The sequence below is a fragment of the Vombatus ursinus genome, unplaced genomic scaffold, assembly GCF_900497805.2.
Source record: "Vombatus ursinus unplaced genomic scaffold, bare-nosed wombat genome assembly UNPS02015175.1, whole genome shotgun sequence".
NCBI lineage: Eukaryota > Metazoa > Chordata > Mammalia > Diprotodontia > Vombatidae > Vombatus > Vombatus ursinus.
In genome coordinates, this window is record NW_020954953.1 from 26,434,114 (window position 1) to 26,458,621 (window position 24,508).

A 24,508-nucleotide genomic window follows, 5' to 3' on the forward strand; every position below is an offset into this window, starting at 1 on the left:
TGCACATCTCTCTAACTGCCCTTTGAATCGACCAGAATTTTGATTTAAGTTTTACAGGTGTGATTTGAATCTAGGTCTCTTCATGACTACAAGTTCCAAATATACATTCCCTCTCTAGTATACTAAAAATAATACTAACGAATGCCAAAAATTCCTTTACATATTCAAAGTAAAATGATATAATTATCTTAAGATAATAATATTCAAAATTTAAGTTCTAAAGTACAAATTATATTTTAAAATTTGAAATGTCTGAGGCTTTCGTTCAGGGATTTTATAGGTTAAGTGTTTCAGTATAAGAACTCATACTATCTAATATGCTAGCAAAAAGCAATTTCAACATTAGATGTTAATGACACTGTAACACAGGCTCCCTCAGTAACAGGAATTTAAACAGTGTAGTAAGGTAAATTAAAGATACTGAATTAGTTGTGAAGATGGGAAATATGGCTATATGGGCAAAAATTTTAAAAAGGCTTCTACAATCCAGGAAAATTGAAGAAAACATTCTCTACCCTGAAGAAGGTTATACTTTGGAAGAATAGAAGTCATTGTTTTATAGGGGTAAAAACACATAGAGAGAATTTGGATTTGAATCCTTCGTTCTGCAACTTACTCTGTGTGGCCTTGGGCAAGTAATTTCATTTCTTGGGGTCTCAATATTCACTATAAAATGAGGGGGTCAGATCACACGATCTATTACAAAAGAATCAAGTCAAGCATTTATTAAGCATTATGTGTCAGCCACTGTGCTAAGCACTGGGGATACAATGAACATTCTCTTATTCTCAAATCTATTAAGCATTCACACTAATCTGAATCCATACTAGCAACTGAGAATTTTGCAGAGTTCAACCATATTTTGCACTGCCTGTTTTTTTTTTTAAACCACAGCATGTTCTCTTTCCTTCTGACCTCCTTGAGGTCAGGGATTTTTTTTTACATTTTCAAACAGCATAGTGATTCATATATGTTAGGTGCTTAATAAATATCTAACAAGAATAACACTGAAAAAGATAGGATAAGGTTTGGGTCCACATCAATAGAGCGAGTAGCCTCACTGATGAAGTAAACAGATTCATCACATGATTTAATTTCTGCATTATTTTTGATGATGACGTGCTATTAAGAAAAAAATTCCAAATTTTGGTATTTTTGTTTCTTTTATTCAATACAATAAATGATGTCCTAAGACTTGCTTTGCTCAGGCTATTTATTTTACCTAAAGGTCTCTTTAGAGGCAGCTGATAGTATAGTGGAGAGCACACTGGGCCTGAAGTCAGGAAGATCTGAGTTCAAAGTTGACCTCACACATTTCCTAGCTGTGTGACCCTGAGGAAGTTACTTAGTCTTTGCCTCAGATTCCTCAATTGCAAAATACATACCTGACTGGGTTGTTGTGATTGGCACAGAGTAGGGATTAAATAAATGCTTATTTTCTTCCTCCTCCCCTAAAGGAATCAGGAATTTCATATTTATAAAAAGATTAAGAGGAAACCTTTTGTTATTTTCTAATTTAATTCAGTTTAACAAAAATGGAATACCAATGGGGTATGTTAACAAAAATAGTTTCTAACTGAAAATCTTGTACTGCTAAGGGTTGGAAGCCATGGAAGCAATTCATAATTATAAGTGAACTCATCCCCCTGATAGCAGCATCCTCAGACAATGACGAAGGTTGGCCTTTTTGCCCAACTCTGGAATAAAGTAATGTGGTCAGACTAATGAAGATAAGGGAGTAGACAAATTCAAAATTTCCACCTTAGTTTCCTTTTCTTGAAAAATCCACGCATGAGAGTTGGTTACAGCTTTACATCTTGAAGGTAGAATCAGGGGGCAGCTATGTGGTACAGCAGATAAGCGCTCCAGCCCTGCAGTCAGGAGGAACTGAGTTCAAATTTGAGCTCAGACACTTGACACTTACTAGCTAGCTGTGTCACGTAAGGTCCCCCTCCCCACAACTGCCTCTACAATCAGACTGACATGTTGACTGGGTGTTCAGAAATCAATTTTTAATATGGTTGAAAAAAATAAAATTGACTCAAAAATATCAATTCACGGGCTGCATCTAGATGTACACATGGCCTGTATTCATGCAGGAACTGAAAATATTTGCTATGACCTTTTATTTTCTTAGTCTACTAAATACAAGAAATGAAGTAGGAAGGTTAATGGCATTTAAAAAAGGAGGGCTAGTGTAAATATTCTGTGCCAGATTAATTTCTTTTCAATTTTAATGATTTGAAAAAATAACAGTCCCTACCTTCAAAGAGCTTCAATTCTATTGGGAAGAAATATCAAGTGGACATATATGAAAATATAGTATGAATTCTAAGTAATTTTTTGGGGGGGATGAGGAGGGATATCAACCACTAGGGCAAATGTTAAAGACCTCTGGTAGGACACTGTACTTGAATTGAAGGGGACTAGGGATTTCAAGTGGCCAAAAGAGAGGGAGAGCACTACAGGAATGGGAAATGGAATTATCATGTAAAGAGAACTAACTGGCTGCAGTGTAGCGTAGGTATAATGTGAAATCACTCCAGAAAGATGGGCTGGAAGCAAATTGCGAAGAATTTACTTGCATGCTGTAACAGAAGAGTTTGTCTTTTATCCCAAAGGGTAAAAGAAGCTACAAAGTTTCTTGAATGACAAGGTTAGACTTGGAATATCAGTTTGGTAGTTTTGTGGAAGATGAATCGGAGGCAGGGAGATGAATTAGAAGACAATTAGAATAGTCCAAGTAAGAGGTGAGAAGGGCCAGAAGAAGGAGTCAGAGTAAGAGACGTTGTGGCAGCAGAATAGTGGGGACTCAACACTTAACTGATTATTTATGGGGGTAGGAAGAACAGCGGATTCTTGACGTTATCTTTAGGTTCCACAGGACATAAGTTTTATATAGCCTCAGTCAATCAACAAACGTTTCTTTAAACATCTACTATGTGCCAAGTACTAGGTGACTTGGATGCAAACGCAAATTAGTACCTGCCCTAAATGGTGGCAAATCTTCACTCTCTAAAGGTGGATTTTTATTTTTTTACACAATTCAAAGTCATTCAGTGCCAAATTTCAGAATTCATAAGACATCAAATAGGTAAGATTGGTTTTCAATTAAAAAATGAGACTATAAAGTAATGATTACCCTTTCTTGGCTGACTCAGAAATTACTTCTGAAGGCAACTCTCAAATAGGGGTCTAGTTCTCCTGAATGGCTCCAGTCTTTTTGGGGTTTACCCTGTATGGCAGCCTTTCCGAATGTCAATCCAATAGCATTACTTCGTAGTCATATCCTCAGTTGTTATTCATGCAGATAGTAGTAAGTTATGCTGGTTGGTTAGAAATGCAACAGTCCAGAGGTGAAGGGCTGTGCCTTGTATAAGGACCAATTGGAGGTATTTCATAAATGTCCTACAAGAAAACTGTAGCTGGCAATGTCCTGGGGAAAAGGCTGGTAAAACTGCAACAGCAGTGAACTGGAATCTGGGTTCTATTTCCACATCTGCTGCTCACTTGACTGGGACCTGGTGCAAGTCACCTCACCTATCTGGGGTTTAATTACCTCTTCTGCAAAATGAAAGGATTGGGGTAGATGATCTCTTTAAGTCCTTTCCAGTTCCAACATTCTATGAGTTAATATTTTTGAATTCTCTTTGGTGTAGTTTTTATACATAGGTGCTCAATAAATATTTGTTAAGTGAATGCTAACCCTTAGTCATTTTTCCCCAAATAGATTAATAATTAATAGTAACTAAAGTTAGACACCTTTAAAAAATCTCTCCTTGAGACAACCACCCACCAACTAAACTTGGAAATCTGAAAGAGCACAACAAAAGAAAGCACAGTAAATTTCTAGCATTGAAAGGGTCATATTTTTTCTGATGTTATAATGGTAGTACTTGAGGATGAATGGTAAGAATAAGAATAGGAACTGGATCTACCATTTCATTAGAATAGAGAACTTTCTGTGAAGGAACTCTTAGCAGTGCAGATTGTTACTTTCTCAGCAATTAATACTCTTAAAGTTGCCAGGAGCTTTTCAGGGGTAGAGTGATTTGTCCATGGTCATATGATCAGAGCTGGGAATTGAACTCCGGTCTTCCTGGAACCAACGCCAACTCTGTGGTAAGCCGCAATGGTTCTCAATCTTAAGAAGGGTGATAAAATAATTTATCATCAATAATTATTAACTTCCTACCCTAATTCTGCTAGACTAGGACAGGCATATAGAAACTAAATATAAATGAAGGTTTATTTATCTTTTAAACCCACAACTTTTTGATCAAAAATTACAACTCTTGGGGGCACCTAGATGGCTCAGTGGATAAAGCTCCAGCCTTGGAGTCAGGAGGACTTGAGTTCAAATTTCAACTCAGACACCTGACACGTACTAGCTGTGTGACCTTGGGCAAGTCACTTAACCCCAATTGCCTCACCAAAAACAAAACAAACAAACAAACAAACAAAAAAACTACAACTCTGGATCATTTGGCCCAAATCTTAACTGGGTCATTGAAAAGGTGGTATTTTTTTTTTCTTCCAAAGGGATCTATAGGTCTTTAAAATTTGGGGGAAAATTAAATATTTGAAAATAAAATTTAACTACTTTACCAAGCTGATTGCAGCAAATAAAATATCTTGATTAAAAAAAACCAAACAAACCAATTACAGACCTTTTAAGGGAAAACACATTAACAGAAGTCAAGAGAATAGACAAATTTGAAATGCATCTGTTACCTATTATCCAAAATTTAAATGCCAAAGTACCTTTTAATATTCAAACTTAATTGAAATAAACGTTATACTTCAAATGTTACATAATGAATATTGTATGAAATAATATATGCCAACCCTGTAAGAAGCCGACTAACTAATTCATCCAAATTAAATGTAACTCCGGAATGGTCATTTTAAAGTCTCTGTTTTACTTTTTAAATACGATATGCACTCTAAGTGATTTATAATAAAACATAGTTTCAGATTAAGAGGCTGATACCTAACCTATAAGCTGAAAGAGAACTTCAACATTATATTCTGCTCTGTCCTTTTTTTGAAATATACTTGAAAATGTTCAAAATCTGTGGTATTTTGTAATAAAGAGTTCAGACGGCTCCGTGCTCATTGCAGTTATCTTTGAGAGGTTTGTAAATATAAATGCTAGCTGTTTTGCAATTCAAAATCCCTACCATGCTTTACTGGATTATCTCAGTGGCACTTTTTATTACTGAATGCTGATGCCATTATAAAACAATAAATTCCAACCACTGTATTTACAATGCCATAACATTCCATTTATTTTATAACTGCTGTACTCATACTTCCGTATGCTAGATTACTGACTTTCAGGGTAACGGAAAAATGCAGACATACGTATCTTCTACCTAAAGAAGCACTTCCTTAATGCCCGGACAAGATAATATTAAATAGTAATGATACTATGTCAGTCATAACAAAGATCTTTTTTTTTTCCATCCACAATTGCTTCCTATGTAGTCTGCCCATTTATTGTCATTTTATACTTCTGAGCTACATTCAGCTTAGTGGGTGTGTGTACACGTATAATAGACATAGGAATTGCAAGTCTACCAGTAACCTTCATTCCTTCCCATCCCTTTCTCCGCCACTTCATTTTTATTCTTTTTGCCCTTTGCTTTGGGATGGGAAGGAGAAAATGACCAAAAAAAAAAAAAAATCCCTAAGCAAGCAAAATAAAAACAACAACAACAACAACACTGGTGGGGCTTCATAAATGGAGCGAATGCCAAGGCTGAAACCACGACCAGGAAATGCTCACAGGAAAATAATTTATTTGCATCGATGATGAATAAATTACAGCACAGTGCATTAGTAACATACGTGAGGAGACAAGTCAGCTCCTCCATCTCGGTTACCTCGGGGGATCCCAGCCCAGGGGAAATTGGGGTGAGGGGGGGTGGGAAGGATACTGCAGCCTGACTTTCCCAGTCCGCTACCGAACAAGAAGCCGCAAGAGCAAAGGGCCGGACGATTAGCGAGAGCCCGCGGGGCGCCCAGAGCCTAACTGGGGGCAGTCTCTCGGAGGCAGCCCGGGGCAGGGTCTAAGCTGCGCCGGGCACTGGCCAGGACTCCCACGACAGGGCTGGGTATAGCCGCGGAGTGTCGGCCCAAACGAACCCCACCCCGAGGTGGTGGTGGCCGAAAATAGCCGGCGGTTTGCCAGAACCGTTTATCCTCCGACCCCGGTCAAGAGACGAAATCGATCCCCGCGAGCTTCGGCCAGGCACGAGCACCTGCCCGGGACACCCACCTTAACAGAGACCGACTCCACTCACCTCATCCCACGCAGGCGCATAAATTAAAGAACCCCACCCCACTCTCCCCCACCCTACTCCTCTAGCTTTCTCCACCTCGGACAGTAGGAGGGGCCAAGAAAGAGCCCAGGAAAGGGGCGTGACCAGCCAGCTACCAAATCCTTTCCTCAGTAGCCGTCGGCTCCTTGCTGCGCACGCGCCTTCGGAACTTACAGCTACGTGCCCAGACCACGTGACGCCCACCCCGACGGGCCCCCAGCGAAGCAAGGGGAGTGTTTCTTTTTGGAGAAACGAGTTTTTATTTTTTTTTTTTAAGTACAATAAAAACAGGACGCCGACCAGCGAGCTCGCGCACGCGCTCAGCGAGGCTGGGGGGGCGGGGCGACGACGCTAGCGCGGCAGGTTCCGCAGGAAATTCCTCCGTCGGAGTGCACGAGACGCCCCCCTGCACTACGCGACCACAAAGGTCTACGCTCGCAAGTCCCCGGTGACCACAAATAGCTTAACGCGCGCGCGCGAGGCTGAGAGCGCGCCAAAGGCTAGCAGGCAGGCCGGCGGGCTGGGACGAGTGGCAACTGTGAGACGTGGGAGCCGCGTGGAGAAAGGGCACTCACAAATAAATGCGAGGAGCCTATGAGATGCAGACAAATGCCACCGCCTGTACCAGATCGCGCCCCCCCCAGCCCCCGTGTACTCTGCACAGCGTGAAAACACATAGCTTCTTACTCCTACGTACACATATTCCCCTCTGCCATTCATGCCAGGCGCAGGAGTGGGCCCAGTCCACAGCGGCCTCGAGGGAGAGCTTCGGCACTCCCCGACAGGGAGCTAGACAAACTGGGACAGCCGAGGCGGCCCCGGCACCTCTCTTCGTTTCTTCGTTGGGAAACACCCCGCTTCACAGCACACAGCTACGTAGCTCTTCCACCCAATCTGCACTCCCCCCCCCAGCCCCAGTCTTTCTCAACCATCCCCGCGTGGAGGAAGGGGGGGAAGCAGCGAGGCTTGCGTGTGAGGGGGAACCCCGCCTCCCCCTCCCGAGTTCCGCGCCTCGCGCTCGGACCCCCGAGCTCGGCTTCGGCGGGGCTGCGCCCGCGTGCCCTTCCCTCTCCCCTTCTTTCTTTCCTTCCTTCCCTCCCTCCCTCTCCCCAATCCCCTTCCCACCCCAAATTCCTCTTTTTCTACCCCCTCGTCCCACCCCACCTCATCCCCCGGGGGAGAGGGAGGCGCCGAAAACAACTCCAAGGCCCGGAATAGAGAGGGCAGAAAGGGGTGAGCGGGAGGGCGAGAGGGAAGGGAGGAGCGGGTGCGTGAGGGTGTGGGGAAGACACCGACCGAGTCTCGGATTAACGGCCGCTTTCCCCTTCCTCCCCTTCGCCCCGCCCCGCCTGGGTCTCCTCGCTGTACCCCCTCCCTTTCCTCCCCCTCCCCTCGAGTGTCTCTCTCTTTCTCTCCCCTCCCTTTCCTCCTCCCCCTCCCCTCCCCTTCCTCTCTACCCTCCCCCTGCCGTCGCCGCCGCCGCCGCTGCTGCCGCCGCTGCTGGCAGCGCCGCCTGAACTGAAGCGAACTCCACAGCCAAGTGAGTGAGGAGGAGGAAGAGGAGGAGAAGGAGGAGGAGGAGGAGGAGGAGGAGGAAGGGGAGGAGGAGGAGGAGCGGGAGAGTCAGTGCGCGGCGGCAGCAGCGGCAGAGGCGGCAGCGTCGGGGACCAGCCCAGAGAGACCCCGAGCCCGCGGCAGAGGCGGCGGCGGCGGAGCAGGCAGCAGCAGCCTGAGAGAAGCCAAACGAGCAGCCCCAGCAGCAGCGGCAGCAGCAACCACAACCCCGGCGGCGGCGGCTCCTCCTCCTCCTCCCAGCGAAAGCGGTTCCCCCAGCGCCCAGAGCGGGGCCCCGCGGAGATAACCCCTCCTCCCCCCTCCCCACCCCGCCGGCACTCGTGAGGGGACGGGCTGAGCTGGGCAGCGGAGGCAGCACCGGGAGCGGCGAGCGGCGGGAGGAGGAGGAGGAGGAGGACGAGGACAAGGCGGCGGGAGCATAGGCGGCGGCGGGAGCGGCGGCTCCGGGACCCACGTTGTGGGAGCAGCGGCCGCGGGAGGGAAAAGTGCCTGCGGGGGGTGGGGGGGGCAGAGCGGGCGGTTCGATTTCCTGCGCTGTGGGGACAGTCGGCTTCCCCCCCTGCCCCCCCGTCTCCTCCTCCTCCTCCTCTTCCTCCCGTCCCCTTCCTTCCCCGCTGCGGGCGAAGATTGCAGACCCTCCCGGAGCAGCCCCCGGCTTCTTGGGGCTCGCCCCCCCGCCCCCTGTGCCCCCCTTTTCTTCCGTGGCGGCGGGCGGTGTGAGCTGCGGGGCTTGGAATATGGTCGGGGAAATGGAAACGAAGGAGAAGCCCAAGCCGACCCCAGATTACCTGATGCAGCTGATGAACGACAAGAAGCTCATGAGCAGCCTGCCCAACTTCTGTGGGATCTTCAACCACCTCGAGCGGCTGCTGGACGAAGGTAAAAGGCTCCCCCCGCCTCCCCCCCCAGCCTGGTTCCCCGTTTTTGCCTCGGCGGCACCGCCGCCTCTTCCTGAGCCCCCCGGGGCTGGGGGGCGACTTGGGGAGAGCACGGCGTCCCGAGGGCGGACGGCGGCGGGTCGAGGCCCAGGTCCTGTTTGCCCCAGGGGGCTTGGCCCGAGCGGCTTCGAAGCTCCGGGAAAGTCTGGGGGGCACTTGGGAGGGCGGGGCCCTTGGAGAGCCGGGCGATGGGGCCGGGGTCCTGGGCTAGTGCGGGGCCTGACGAAGGGCAGCCCTGCCTGGAGGTTGTGTTCGGGAAGCTCCTGGGGAGCTGTGGAAAACTTGGTTTGGAGGACCGAGGGGCCGGGGCCCTGTCCGGCCGCTCCCCATCTTTTTCCAGTCAGTCAACCCCCAGTTTTTTGTTTTTCAATCCCTCTAGTTGCTTTGGGGAAGGGAAAGCGGCAGCAGGAGGACCGACCCCGTCCCGATCCCCCGCTTCCCCCCTCCCCCCGCCGCCCTTGCGGCTTGGAGTCTGATTTTTAGAAAAATGGGAAAACCGAGAGGGTAGTGGCGGCGTGCCTTTAAAGCCGGAGCCTTTTACCCAGTGAAGTGGCCTCTCCGGAGCCCGGCGCCGGACCCCCGGACCGCGGGGGGAAGGGGGCGCGGGGCCCCGCGTGTCTCCTGGTGTCCCTTCTGCCGCCGAGCCCTTTCCCTCTCTTCCGAAAGGGAAGTTTGACCTAACCTTTTCGAAACAGATCCTGCCCGTTACTACCCATGCCTTGCTCTGCCTGGTGGAATTCCTGGCAGATTAGGGCGGAATTCAGTTTAAAGTCTGTAGAGCTTGCAAATGTTCCACGAGAAGTTACCAAGTGGCGTTTCTTTGTTTATACTTAGACAGAAATGCCACCGGAGAGGTGCTAATTTGACTGAAGGGGGGGGAGGACAAAATGACAACTGAGCATTTTGTCCTTTTTGATTTGAGGAAACGAAAACCATTCGAGTTTAACTTCACTTTTTGGGGAGGGGAAAGTCAAATGAGAGGTGAAAATAATGTGCCTGAAGGCGTTGTCGTGCTGGATAGAGGAGGGGGTTCTGGAAAGGAAGCAGCAGGCAGTTTGGGGGACCGAGGTTGAGAGCAGAAGCTATAGTTAGGGATCCAAAGAACGGCTCTGGCCAACCCAAGTTTGGAGCTTTGATTTCTCTTGTGGAGTTTTATGGACGCGGTGAAAGAAGATGGTTGTTGGATGCTTTATGGAAATTGAGTAGCAAAGAGATTGGTGATTAAGAAAATTTACCGGTTGTTTAAAGAGAACAAAATTAAGGATAATAAAGATGAACATTGGATTTTTAAAGTTTCAGAAACATCTCGAGTTTATTTAAATTTATATAAAGTATCCTACTGAGGAGTATGGGAGTGGGAGGAAACCCAGTCAGTTTTGAGTGTCACTAAAGAACAAAAGACCGGAAATGTCCCTTGTGATAAAAAATGGGTAAAGAAGAATCTGAAAGGCCTTTGTAGTCCTGGAAATCACGGAACTACTAGCAATATTTAAACGCATTATAATGACTGAGATTTTTTTTTTGTTTAAATTTGTTTTTTAAAAACAGACATTCAAATTGGCTTTTTCCACTCTAAATAGAATCATCTAACCTGTGAGTGTTTAGAAGTACCGGAAAAGTTAAACTGTCCCTTTAAGTATTTCTGCTTTTTCCTATTTGTGTTGGCAGTTGAGTGGAAGAATTGTGGAGGCAGAAAACTTTCTGGAATGTCCAAAAAAAAAAAAAGTTTCAGAACTCTTAAGTTGAGTCTTTCCCAATGTGAGCACTAAGGGGCGCTAGTTATTTTTTTCTTGAGGAATGTTAGCTTGCAGAATTGATAAGATTTCCCATAATCTTTGTTCTAAATTGATTTGTTGAAATTTTGAAAATCCTATCCACTATGCATAGAAATGTTTCATATAGATAATTGGCACAGATTTTGTTAAAATTCATTAAAGACTTCCTACGAATTGAAATAGTCTCTTGAGATTTTCATCTTGGCAAATTTAAAGATTAAGTTTTGTGATTTCAGGAATGAATTTTCTGGAAATAGTGCGTTTTTTACTCGAGTTATATTTTAGGATGAATCAAGTAAGGCATTGCAATCGAAGAGATGTAAAAGGAGATAAAAATGATCTAAGACAAAGTTGTACCAGTATTTTGTGATTGTTTGCTAGTGGTTTCATGTTATAAATTCAAATTTAATTTACAAACTTTTCAACAGAATATTGAACACAATTATGAGAAATCTCAATACTTAAGGAATATTTCTGAAAACATTTTTTATTGTGCATAACAAGAAAAAAGCAAAATACTAATAGAACTTGCATTTTAACATGAATTTTCAAAAGCCTTTCAATCTATTAAGTATTTTTAATCTTTGCTAAATCATAAACAATACTTTACAATTAGCTATTGCTTGTTAACTTTTGCCTCTTTAAATCCTAAAAAAAAAAGTTTGGGCACTGAAAATTAATAAACCTAGAGAAACAAAGTTTACCTTTTTTTTTCTTCCATTTTTCCTGATTTGGAAATGGAAGCAAACACTGGGTTTTTTTCCTCTTAATTTTAAAGGTTGAAAATCACAATTTATCTTTAAAAAAGATCTTTCCTTCTGATGTTTACTAAAATAATAACAATCAAGTTTAATCCTAAAGTATCACTTTGAATCTATTCTGATTTATAATTTCTTCAAATCCCCAGTGTAAAGATTTCATTTACATGGTAACAAGCATGTTTAAAATGGACAGCATAATGACTAAGAAGTTAAATTGTTTTTAATCAGACCAGCCCAAATCTGCCGGAAAAGGGGCTTTTCCTTAGTGTGGAATAAACACTTTCCTGCAATTGTTAGAAATGTTAAACTTAACCAGAATCTAAATTGATTTTTTTCTGAGTGTAAATTGATATATACATGTACTATGCATATCAATCTTAACTATTTCTGAAATACTTAACATGTTTTTTTTTTCTGTGAAAATACTTAAATGTGACTTTAGGCGGTTCTTGTTTCCTTTGATGTGTTTTTAATTGTTTCAAACAAATTATTTTTGTCAAGACTCTGTGGTTAGGATTTATTCTTACTTTTGTTCCAAAACAAGTTTTTCATATGCAGATAAAAATGCTTTTTTGTTTCTGTAAGATTAGTGAAGAAAGATAGTGAATTTAATAAATAAAACAAAGTAGTTCCAGTAGTTTGCGATTTTACTTGACTTGTATAGAAAAATCTTGCAGTAGAGCATTAAGCATTTTAATTTTTAGGCTTAAAATTGCCAATGATTAATATTTTAAAATAGCTTGGCTGTTTTGTGAGTATGTGTATTTTATAATAGTCATTCAGTTATGTAACTAATTATGAAAACCTTGGCACCCTTAAGAAAAACTTAGAACAAGTTTATTTTGGATTAATTTATACTGTCTATAAAATATTATGCAGAATTTGGGTCCCTGGAATTTATTCATAAGTAGTATTGTCAGAACTTAGTGGTCAGATTGATTCAACCTAGAGCTGCAGTTTTTGCAGTAAGATGTTCAAATTACTATAGACTGAAAAACTGCTTGAATCTAACTGTGTTTGGAACAGATATAAAAGCAGAGAAATAACGTATGTTTTATTGGCCTTGTCATGGAGGTAGTTTTCAAGTGGAAAGGAATTTGTCCATTAGGAATACTAATTGTGATAAAATTTAAAACATTTACTTCTTTGTGAAAGACCTTGAAAACAATTAAAACATGCTAATTTTATAAAGTTTTAAATTAGAGGATTGAACTAAGTTGGGGAACATCAGATTGGCAGACTAAAACTTGGAAATGAGACAACTCTAGGCTATTTATGGAGGGCAAAGGAAAAGCCACTAATTGACAAGTTTTTTTAATCCATCATCGTATTTGGGGGGGAGGGGGAAAAACTGCTGACAACCATAGAAAAGTCATTTACATGTAATAGGAAACATTGTATAGCCCCTAATAATCTTTCAATTTTTGATTATTTGAAAAAGTGTTTATGCATGTGAGAATGCCATATGCAATAAGAGTACTTAGAAGAAAAGAAAAAAAAATCAACTTAAAACTTTATTAATGCCTACTACTATTAATGTAAGGTGATGTAAGTACTGGGTATATACAGAGAAAAGATAAAATCCATCCTATACTAGACTTATTTAAACATTCAATTTTTATTTGTCAATGTTTTTTAAATTGAACATCCTTCTGACTTAGTACACCAGTTTGAATTGAATTTTTTTCCCATTTCAGAAGAAGTGAACAGAATTTGCACTTGAGTGTTCTCAAACTTTCCATTTAATTTGTATTTTGATGTTCCATCGATAATGCAGCCTTTTTTTAAATAGTTGAATTGCAATGTCATGTAATTCATCAGACTATCTTAAGTATTTAACGTATATTGTCACGATTATACTTATTGTTTAATCCAATACTTAGAATCACAATGATGGTTATGTAAAACAACAATATTGCATCCTCTTGAAATTCTTTTCAGAGACGTTACTGTCCCCCACCGCTTAACTCTAACGCAAAAGTGTTGGTTGTTAGCATTATATATACACCTGTACTTACATGTATGTGTGCATAAGCACTCAGAAGAGAAAAATGAAAATCAGAAGCATAGGAAGCTACTTTTACTCTTGCAAATTATAATAACTTGTGATAAAGATATAACTGATGTTAAATAAAAAATCTATTTAGGAACTAAGATTGTTTTTATACAAAAAAACTTTAAAAGTTATAGTAAGAGGAAGAATAGTAACCTATTAGGTTATTAAAAAATGATATTTTTCTTGTTACCCAGGAGGTGTCAGCAGCTGTATAGAAAGTGAAAATCAAAAGGGAAATGCTTTGACAGAATTTATTTTATCTTATAGGTTATAGTAATTCAAAGTATTTGAAGTTGAAGTTTTAACTCCCCTATGTAAAGCAAAAACTGTACATATAGAATATCCATACGAACTAGTGAGACTGAATTAGGTCTGCCTTCCTATTGATGAATTTAAACCGTTTGCTACATTGAAGAACTAGTAAAAATTGATTGTTCTATGTTTACATAACATGATTGAGATAATATCAAAGGAATAGGGTCATTTATAGGTGAGAAGATTGGTTTTTACAATATGATATATAAAGAATGATGATCTGTATTAAAAATGGTGACTAATTTCACTTGTAAATGATTTTTGGTGCTTGTCTTTTGACTGATGGGGTTGACAACTGAAGCTGACTATGTATAGCAGGAATTTGCAACAGAAATAGATGAATTACATTTTTTAAGAAGAGGAGAAAAGCCTTTAATAAAAATGCCCTCTTCCAATCGAATTAAGCATAATTCAGAAGTTTTTTATTGAGGTCACCAAATCTTCTTGCCTCATAACTTATCTTCATATCTGCATTTTAAAAGAGATCTACCCCTCAGAGAATTCATATTGTCATTGAATGATGAAAAATGTCTCTTTTCTGTTTTAAAAAAAAAACCAACCAATGAAACAGTATTTTGTGACATGATGGTTTGATCAGTGAATTTAGAGGGACAATGTTAGATAAGCGGAATTTATGGTTTAATCTACTTCAGTAAGCATTTAAATGACTTTTGGTGCATCTAAAAGGCAAAAGCTTACCCACTGGGTGGGCATCAGGAAACATAGTTAAGTTGTATTTCATTTTATTAATGCAGGACTAATATTTTTTAAACCAATTGATTATGTAATGCTAATGAATGGCATGTGGGCCGTTTTGGAAAATTTGCATTTTGATGGATACGGAAGGAGAATTCTCACATTTTAAAATTTACATAACTGATAGACATACTCTTACTAATGGAATAATGAGAGATTATGAACCTGGATACTTTTTGAGTATGACTGTATATGCAAATTTAAAAAAAATTGAGTTGTTAGGGAATATTTATACCATCTGTGAAACAGCTTATGCTTTTCATCTCCATAAGTAACTTTCAATTAATAGAAAGTTAATTAGTTTCCAATGTAAATCTCTCTATCAATAGCCAAAAATATGTTGGTTACAGCTAGCCAGTTTATCTGTGTTCGAGTTTGACCTTTATTTTTTTTCCCCAGTTAAGACTTTTGATATTTTAAGCAGAAAACAAAAATTAATATTCTAACCTCAATCAAATGCTAATGAATTGTACAGGAAATTCTTCTTAGTAGCTAAATAATATGTTGGATGCTTAGTACATTGGCCAAAATAAATGGCTATAAATTCTAAAACAATATTTAGTTTAGTTTGGTTTTCTGTATCTCTACAGATATTTTCTTTGAAATGTTAATTTAACAGATGTATTATTTTTAGGAAAATTTTGAAATGACATTAAATATTTCAGACTTTTTTGAGAGTTCAAGTTATATATTGTTGCTAGCCGTGAAAAATGGTGACAGTACTTTTTTGGGAGCTGAGGGAAAAGTTCATTCCATTTTTTTTTAAAATGGCTCTGAAAAGGTAAAATCTAATCTTACCACCTAACTTTGTTCCTTGGAAATATGCTTATTTTATGAAACTTCAAAAAAAAAATTCAGAACCCATTCCGTTTTAATCAGTTTGAGTTTTTGAGTGTCTATTGTGTATTTGGCACAAAGCTAAGAAGCATAATAGTTTCTGTTGTCCAATAATTTATTTTCTGAATTTTAAAATACTACCTCAGTTGCAGTACTCATAATTAGATAAAATAAGTTAATTTAGTGCTGGTTTTATGTTCCGGACAGTAAACTGGACTATCTCAAACTTGGAGTAGTGAACTCCCAGAATTGGCATAGATCTTGATTTTTCTTGGTGTTTTTGGGTTACATGGTTTTAAAAAATTCTTTGATTTATAACATGGACTTCATGCCAGGTCCCCATAGTTTTCATTGCTCAGAATGAGGTGAGGTGCATTTAAAATGTGTTGAATTTAGAATTTAGATGTTCAGTTTCACAGACGTTCTTTACCTGCAGTGTAAAAGACACCGTGCTACATTCTTGTGATACAAAGATAAAAATGAAATAGTCTTTGACTTTAAGGTATTTAGAACTTGCTTCTAAATTTAGGGAGATGGTATGTACATAGGGAAAGCAATATGAAAATCAATATGAAAATATGAGTTTCAAGAAACCAAGGTAGGAAATCAGGGAAGTCTTCTTGGAGGAAGTGGCACGTTACCCTGCGCATGGAAAGAAGGTGGTGGTGTTAAGAGGTTATTCCAGGCTTGCTGGACAGCTTGTGTGATGTCACGAAAAATAGATCAGTTTGTCTTGAACATCTAGAGTATGTGAAGGGGAGTAATATGAAATAAGTCTGGAAAAGGGAGGTGGGAACCAGATTGTGGAGGGCTTTAAATGCCAGCCTGAGGAACATGCACATGTAGATATGTGTGTGTGTATTTATCTCTACACATTTCTTTTTTCCTTCTAGAGGCACTAGAGCTGCACTGATCAGGGGAGTGATATACTCAGGCCTTTAGAAAATTATTTTGTTAATTGAAGAACAGATTGGAGGACTATTTAAGATGTTTTAGTAATTCATGGGAGAGCTAAAAAGGTCTGAACTAGGATGATAGCAGTGTTAGTGTAGAAAAGGGCACAAATGTGAGAGATGTTTTAGAGGTACAGTTAATAAAATTTGGACCTGGTGGGGTATGGATTGGGAGAGGGAGGAAGAGGGAGAATCAAGGATGGTGAGGTGTTAAACATGGGTTACTGAAAGTTTGGTGGTGTTCTCAGTAGAGATTTTCGTGATCAGTTATGACTGACTCTTAGCAACCCTATTTGGGGTTTTGCAACCCTATTTGGGGTTTTCTTGGCAACGATATTGGAGTATTTTGCCATTTCTTTTTCCAACTTATTTTACCGAAGAGGTAACTGAGGCAAAACAGGGTTAACTGACTTGCCCAGGGTCACATAGCTAGTAAGTGTCTGAGGCCAAATTTGAACTCGGAAAGATGAATCATCTTGACTCCAGGCTCTTGCTCTATCTACTGTACTGCCTAACTATCCCTTTTCAACAGAGATAAGAAAATGTAAATGATTGGTGAATTTAGGTAGGAAGGTTAGAGTTCTTTTTTTCCCCCTGCTGTTGAGTTTGAAATGGCGTTAGGATGGACATCTAGTATATGGATTTGGAGTCAGAGGACCTGAGTTTGAATCCAGTTAACCTCATTTATATTTCAAGCTTCAGTTTCCTTATTGGTAAAATGGAGATGGTAATATCTACCTACTTCACAGGGTAGTTGTGAGGAAAGAAAGCTCTTTATGACCTTTAGCCTGCTGTGTCAATGAGTTAGTAGCTTTTTTTTTTTTAAGATTTTCTGACTTTTAGTCTTTGTCCAGTGGATGATAAGTAAAATATTCCAACATACTAGGAAAATTTACTATTGTCATTGGAATTGGAAATGCAAAAATGCAAATAATTTGTTTCATAAGTCTGATTTTATTTAATTGGATTTTTTGCACAAGATAGTGTTCATTTTTTTTAAAAAAACGTCTTGTATATTTGTTAATGGAAGTTTTTATTAGACTTAAAAATTTTTCAGTTTTAATTTTTCCTTAGTGAGTATGGAGAGAAATCTGATAGGATGAATGGGGTTGGAGGCATTGTTGTAGAGTGGAAATATCATGTAATTAGGAGTTAGAAGAACTGAGTTCCAGTTGTTCCCCTATCCCTGCCCCCACCGCAAGTTAATTATGATTTGATCTTGGGCAAGTCACTTTAACTTGAGGTTCAGTTTATTCACTCTTAAAATGAGAGTGCATACTTAATAGAATTATTTATACCCCAGAGAAAATGTTTTCAGAAATGCTTTAAATACTATAAAACAATAAAAAATATAAGGTAGTTTTATGATTGCTACTAAGTTAGACTAATCCGTTATTGTGAGAATGAGAAAAGGTAGTGGAAAGACATGGTATTTTTGAAAGGCTCATTATAGTAGAAAGAGCATTTATTTGATGTGGAGCCAGAAAACTTTCTTTAAAATCCTAGCACTGACACTACTTAAGTTCTCTAGAACTTAGTTTCCTCATCTTAAATGATGGGCTTGTATCTATCTCTTAGGTCATTGATCTGACTCCATGATCTGTGTGCTATGTACATTTTTTTGCCTTTGAGAGATTGTTATTGTCGTGGTTTTTTGAAAGTGGCATTTTCGTCTGTTGTCAAAATCGAGAAGAAAGTTGTGAATTACACAAACTTTTTTTAAAAACAAATTTCTGTAACCTGAATTATGTAACATCTAAACTCCAAAGATGTAATGATTTTTTAAACCTTGGTATTTGTTTAAGAGCATTCATTCAAAATTATTCAGCTGTGAATTGTAGAAAATCACATGTATTGGCTTTAACAAATCTCATAGAGTGAATAGATTGCATTATTTAATTGAAACGTATACTAACCTGAAGTTTAGTATACTTGTTGAAAATTTTTCATCTAAAAGTCTTTTAATATTTTTTTGAATAAAAATCTTTTAAAATGCTTTTATTTAGCTCTCTTTCTTCCATAGTAGTTTAGGTGAAAAATTATTTGAGGGTTCTGGTTATTGAAAGGCTTACCATAAATAAAAATATATTTCTAAAAATCCAAATTGGGATTATTTGCTTTGCCAAAGGCTTCAGCTAAGAATTATTTTACCATCTTGTTCTCCAACCCCTTCTACCTAAATAAATAAAATAGTGTTTTATAGACTTATAAGGTATTTTCCTTACAGGAAACCTCTGAAGAAAGATATGGTTGTATTATTATCCCTCCTCCACTTTGCAATACTAATTTACTTAACCTATTTTTTAGTAACACCTATTCCATAAAAATCCCCTGCTGGGGTATCCGTAGAACTTTTTGCATCACTTATGTAGAAAGATAATTTGTTTCTATTTAGAAATGTTGCGTTATACATTTATCAGACTATAATTCTTGGTTTATTGCTTGTCTCTTGAACTACATTTTGAGAAGTTTAATGTTAGTCAATACACTAGAATGTTTTAATGTGGCCATTTGCTGTAGATTGGAGTTTGGTATTTGCCTTTTTCTTTCTTGGACCCCATTGAAGTATGTTTAATTAAAGTACACTAGTAATAATAGTGCACTATGAGCCTTAGTTTCCTTGTCTACAAAATGGGAATAATATTTGGGCAGCTAGGTGGTACACTGTGTAGAGAGCACTGGGCCTGAAATTAAGGAAGACCTGAGTTCAAATGTGGCCTTGGACATTTCCTAGCTGTGTGACCCTGGGCAAGTCACTTAACTTCTGTCTGCCTCATTTTCCTCATCTGTAAAATACGGATAATAATAGCAGCTACCTCACACAGGTTGTTGTGAAGATCAAATAACATAATATTTGAAAAGCGCTTAGCAAATTGCCTGGCACATAGCAGGCGCTTAATAAATTCTTGTTTACTTCATCATCTACCTTATGGATTTTTTTGCTATCAAGGATTTTGTGTACCTTAAAGCACTATACAAATGTTAGAGTTAATAATAAAGATAAAAATTAAATGGTGTTTCATAATAAGGTATTTTCCTTACAGGAAGCCTCTGAAGAAAGATATGATTATTATCCCTCTTTTCCTGATGAGGAAACTGAGGCTCAGTGGTTCATTTACCAGGGGTTATTCAACTTAGTGGCAGAGCTGTGACTCAAATCCAGATAGTTTTGACTCAGTCCAGGGCTCTTCCATGCTATCTCTAAAAATAATTTTACTTATAAAGTGGTTCCATGTCATGGCATCCAAAGTCAGGGTTATAAATAACATCTAGGGATCATAGGATTTAAAGCTGGATGAGACTAGAGGTCATGTAGTCCAACTCCTTCATTTTGTAAATAAAATGAAGCCAGAAAGATTAACTCAAGGTGGGAGTTAGTAGCATAGAGGGGATTCAAACCCAGGTCTTCTGAAGTTCAGTACTCTTAGTGCTCCATAACCATCTAATGTAGGGTTGCAAACTTTTTTGTATACAAAGGGAACTGATAGTGAAACTCCCAGGGTATGTGTGTGTCTACATGTATATATACTCGTGTATGCTGCTAATGGCCAAAACAGGCTATTGCTACTTTTTAGTATAGGGTACTGAAGGCATGCAGATAGCAGAGAGGTATGCTGCCAGACTTTTGAAATATCAGAATATGATAGCAATAGTCTGTGGCAGTTTATACTGCTTTAATTTCAACTAAGTCTGGCTTAGTGACCAACTATTGACAAGGTGACATCTGCATTCTATGAAACTAATTTTGTAGTTTGTAATGTTTTAAAAAACTTTATATATGTAACTGTTAAATTTTAAGACTAGAAACTCAATAAATAAAATTGTACTATAAAACATTGATCTTCATAAACTATCTGAAGAGTTATAGGGACTTTAATCTGTTTTATAGAAGTTAAGTAGAAGTGTTACTGAAATATGAACTACTGACAACTATATTGGTGGAAGTGGAAAAACAACTTTTTGAATTAGCTGGGAAGGAGGATTAGAGTTGCTTTATGAAGTAAAGCAAATGACTTGATAATACTTTAATATAGAGTATTCTAAGAGAGATACTCACCTTAGACTTCTGAGGGTCTGTGTATCACATTTTTACTCATTCATTATAGTAATGTGGGGAAACCGAAGGATAGTCTCAGGTATTATATACTACTCAGATAACCATAGTATATTAAACCTAGCCAATATTTATCTAGTAACTATATTTTCGTCATGATTATTCATGAAGAAATTCCATTACAGATGGACAGTTTGATGCTCATTTAGACTGCTTAGTTGTGTAGAGTTTTAATATTGCTAAGTGTTTGAAGTCCAAAAGGTATACTTGCATCAGCCTGAGATTAACATAGGATGAATAACAGAGCAATTTGTCAGCTAGGCAGCACTGAAAAGTGTCAGCAAGAAGACTGATGATGATGAATTGGTTAGAAATGGGTGCTGCAGTAGATAGCCACTAGATTCCTTTTCTAAGGCCAAAACCTTCAGGGATGACAGCTGATGTGTAGGTATTTGCACAGTAATTAAATGAGGAACTATAGTTCTTTGCTTGCCTGAATAGAACAGTAACATGTACATTTTACCATATAAGAGTTTTCAAATCTTTAGTAGCATAAAGTAGCAGATAAACAACATGTAATTTTAACAGAGAGGAATTTTCAGTTTGGGAAGCCATGCCTGCATCAGTGCTTGGGTGAGTTGGCACTATGTGCTTGTAAAATTTGAAATCCCCAAATTTTGAAAACTTACATTAGTATTTTTGGATAATAGCCATAGTCATGGGGTTTATCTGAATAACAGTCATCATTGCAGAAATTTCAGTTAAATATTTTTTATATCTTTTGCATCACCTATCTTTCCCAATGTATCCACACAACCCCTCCTCCCCCTTGTCCCTGAGAGCCATCCATTATAAAAAAGAAGAAAAAGGAAGAAAAAAGAACAGTGAAACTAAAAAGTCTGATTTTACGTGTAGTGTTTCATATCCTAGTTCCTTGCCTCTGCACAGAAGTTAGGGGGGTGAGGTGGGAAAGGTAAGGTACCTTATCATATATCTTCTTTGGGGTTAAGTTTGCTCCTTATAATTTTTTTCAAGCTTCATTGAATTTATTGATTCAAGGATATATGAGCTGATCTGTTTTTTTCAGCCACCTAAAGGCTCACTGTCCTGTTCTCTTAGAAATTAAACATCATATTTGTTACTACCAGGAAAGCCAGACCTACCTTGAACTGTAGGTTGAGTCCTGTTGGTCAGCTAGTCAACAAGCATTTATTTAGTGCCTGCTATGTACCAGGCACTCAGTGCTAAGTTCTGGGGAATAGGAAACAGCAACAACAGCAGCAGCAGCAGAATCACCACTAAGAAACCAGAACCCATAACACCAGTCCCTGCTCTCAAGGAGCTCACAGTCTAATAACTTGGGGTGCCTAGTGACCCCAGTGGTTATAGGTAGCACTGCTTCGTAAGCAAGAGGGCATTTGATCATTGTGATTTCACGTCATTTTTGATTGTTTTATTGTTGTTATATAAGCAAACTCTTAATAGGCCTAGCAAACTGGAAAGACTTCAGGAGTGGTCTAATTAATAAATTATTATCTTGAGACCAGCCTAGAGTCCAGTACAAAAAAAAACAAAACCCAAAACACTGCATGTCATCAGGTCAACTATCAGGTAATATTCTTTTTTTTTTTTTTTTGTCCACAGAAACTCATGAATCCATCTATGAAGGTGTAGATTAATTGAGAGCTAGGTCAGCAGAGGGAAGCACTCACTTACAGATGTGGCCTTGCTCTTTGGCTTGATAATTTTTGAACAGTGTCATTGTTATTGTACTCTCTGGCCTATTGTATTCTCCTTCACACTGATGTTAAGTCTTCTGAAACTGGTTATAGGCCACTTCCCTCTTTTCTGTTTTTTTCTCTCCCCATAGCCCATGGACTTGATCCCTTAGTTTGTTGGCAGCACTTATTCTGTCACCTCAGTTTCTCTTTATGTAGGTCCCCGGGAAAATGGTATTACAGATTATCAATCTCTTCCTCTACTATATATCTTATATCTGATATAATAAGCACATGACTTCCCTCTTTTAAAAGTGTTTTCTTTGTTTTTTTAAGCTAGTAATTAGCAGAATAATGTGTAAGTTAAAATATAAGAAATCAAATCCCATGGTAGGTGGTATTACAGGTCTCTTTTGGAAGGAAGGATGTGAATGATAACTCCCTTGGTCTTTTCTGGACTCTGTTATGATTCATTTTTCCTGTTTTTTTTCCTTGTTTTAAAAATTCAAAAGGACAAAGAAAGAAAAGTTTTGATTTACTGAGCAGAGATTTATTATCCTTACTAAAATGTAGCCATTTGAATTGGATAGCTTGGCTAACAGAGTTAAAGGTGCCTGTTTACTCTTTGTCATTGCAGCCCTGTCCAGATTAGAGGCGAGAACAAGCTATTCAGGCTCCTAATCTGAAGTATTAATGTGGTACCTGGTGAGTTTCTTAGTATCCTCCAGAACCCTGTCTCCCTCTGCTATGGATTACTAGCTCAACCCAGAAGGCCATGGGCTGTATTGTACTTGTATTCTGTTGTGGTTGTAGCACTTACATCCTGTACTACAATTTTTGCCCTATAGCTGAGAGGCCATCTCTTCTGTATTTTAAACTCTTACATTTACCTTTAAGTTAATATTCTTTTCCCTTTTGGAGGTTTTCAGCCTCAGTTCTACCTTTACATTTGGACTTTTGGTTAAGGAAGCACTTCTTAATCTAGCCATGAAGATTCTTTCCTTGGATTTCAGACCATATTGCAGTGACCTTGACTTTGCTTCCTATATTCCTCCAGGAAATTTTATGACTTCAGCTCCTGGAACTTCTGACTCATCTTAATCCTACAAGCATTTTTAAAAAGTACCTGCTATATGCTAGGCACTGGGCTAGTATAGTTGGAGATGACAAAGACAAAAGCCAAACAGTAGATAAGGTGTTTAGTTACATACTAAGGCACTAGCATCTGGAGGGATCAGGAAAGGCTTTCCATAGAAAGTGCTTGAGCTAAGTTTTGAAGAAATCTGGATTATAAGAGGCAGAAGTGAAGAGGAAGTGCATTTCAGGCCAGGGAACAGCCAGTGTGGTAAAGTACAGAGATATTTGTGTGTGATGAACATTTTAAAAAAGATAATTTGGTTAGGCTGTAGTGTTCATGAAGGAGAGTAATTGGAGAGGTAGATCAAATCCAAGTAATGAAAATCTTTAGATGCCAAGCAGAGGAGTTTACATTGAATTCTTCTTTGAGGTGATATGGGGAGCCACTAGAAGTTGAGTTGGAAAGTGGCATAGTCTCATCTTTGCTTTAGGAAAAATCACTTTTGCAGTTGTGTGGAGGATGGATTGGAGAGGAGGAAGACTTGAGGTGGGGGAATGAACTAGGAAGATACTACATTAGTCTAGAAGACATGATGAGATTTTGAACTAGGCTATGTGAATAGAGAGAGGGGGATACATAGAAAAGGTACTGTAGAAATAGAAGTGGCAAAATTTTGCATCTGTTTGGATATGTAGGGTGAAGTTGAATGAGGGATCTTCATTATGAAAAAAATAGAGGACTTGAATGGGGAGGGGGTAAGATAAGGCAGGTGTGCACCTAGTGAAATACCTAATTGAGTATAAGAGGTGTAGTCCTCTATATTTTTTAGTATAATGAGATTGGAGGAAGCTCCCAGATGCAAATTTAGTGTATTAATGCATTTTATTTATGCCAAAATCTCTTACCTGGTTCATTCTGTGTCTAATATCCTTTAATGGCAAATACCTAAAGTTCCAGTAGATGGGGTTGTTAATTCATGAAAGGGAATTTTTTCCATGAGTAAAATGAATTGTACTCCCTACTTTCCAGAATAGAAAAGCAGCATTTTTCTCCTTTGAAAAGTGAGGGACAAATCTTTTGCAAAAGTCACTTTAATCAGTTCATTAATTTATATGATGCTCAGGACAGTACAATGATAGCGTCTTTTACTAACTTTAGTAGTTGTAAATGCACTTATGGTGCAGTGGAAAGTGACTTACATTTTGATCTAGGAGTCAGGTGATCTGACTTCTAGTTCCAGATGTCAAGGTATATGACTGACCTTGGGTAAATTACTCAATTTCCCGGGTTTCTCTCTGTGTGTGTGTGTATGTGTAAGTAAACACACTCTCTCTCTCTCTCTCTCTCTCTCTCTCTCTCTCTCTCT

At 39.3% G+C, this 24,508-nt stretch overlaps 1 protein-coding gene across 5 annotated transcripts in view; it reads left to right on the forward strand.

Moving 5' to 3' along the window:
- The first annotated feature begins 8,354 nt into the window (after window positions 1–8,354).
- The window catches only part of LOC114031420 (protein quaking), a 193,290-nt gene continuing 177,136 nt past the window's right edge, over window positions 8,355–24,508 (forward strand). For 2 of the 5 annotated variants that reach the window (XM_027846493.1, XM_027846495.1), the window contains exon 1: window positions 8,357–8,780. In XM_027846493.1, coding sequence (XP_027702294.1) covers window positions 8,639–8,780 — 142 coding nt within the window. In that variant the 5' untranslated portion in view covers window positions 8,357–8,638. Of the gene's footprint in view, window positions 8,781–24,508 lie in introns of all 5 variants that reach the window. The other 3 variants (XM_027846490.1, XM_027846492.1, XM_027846494.1) reach the window with 2 other exon arrangements.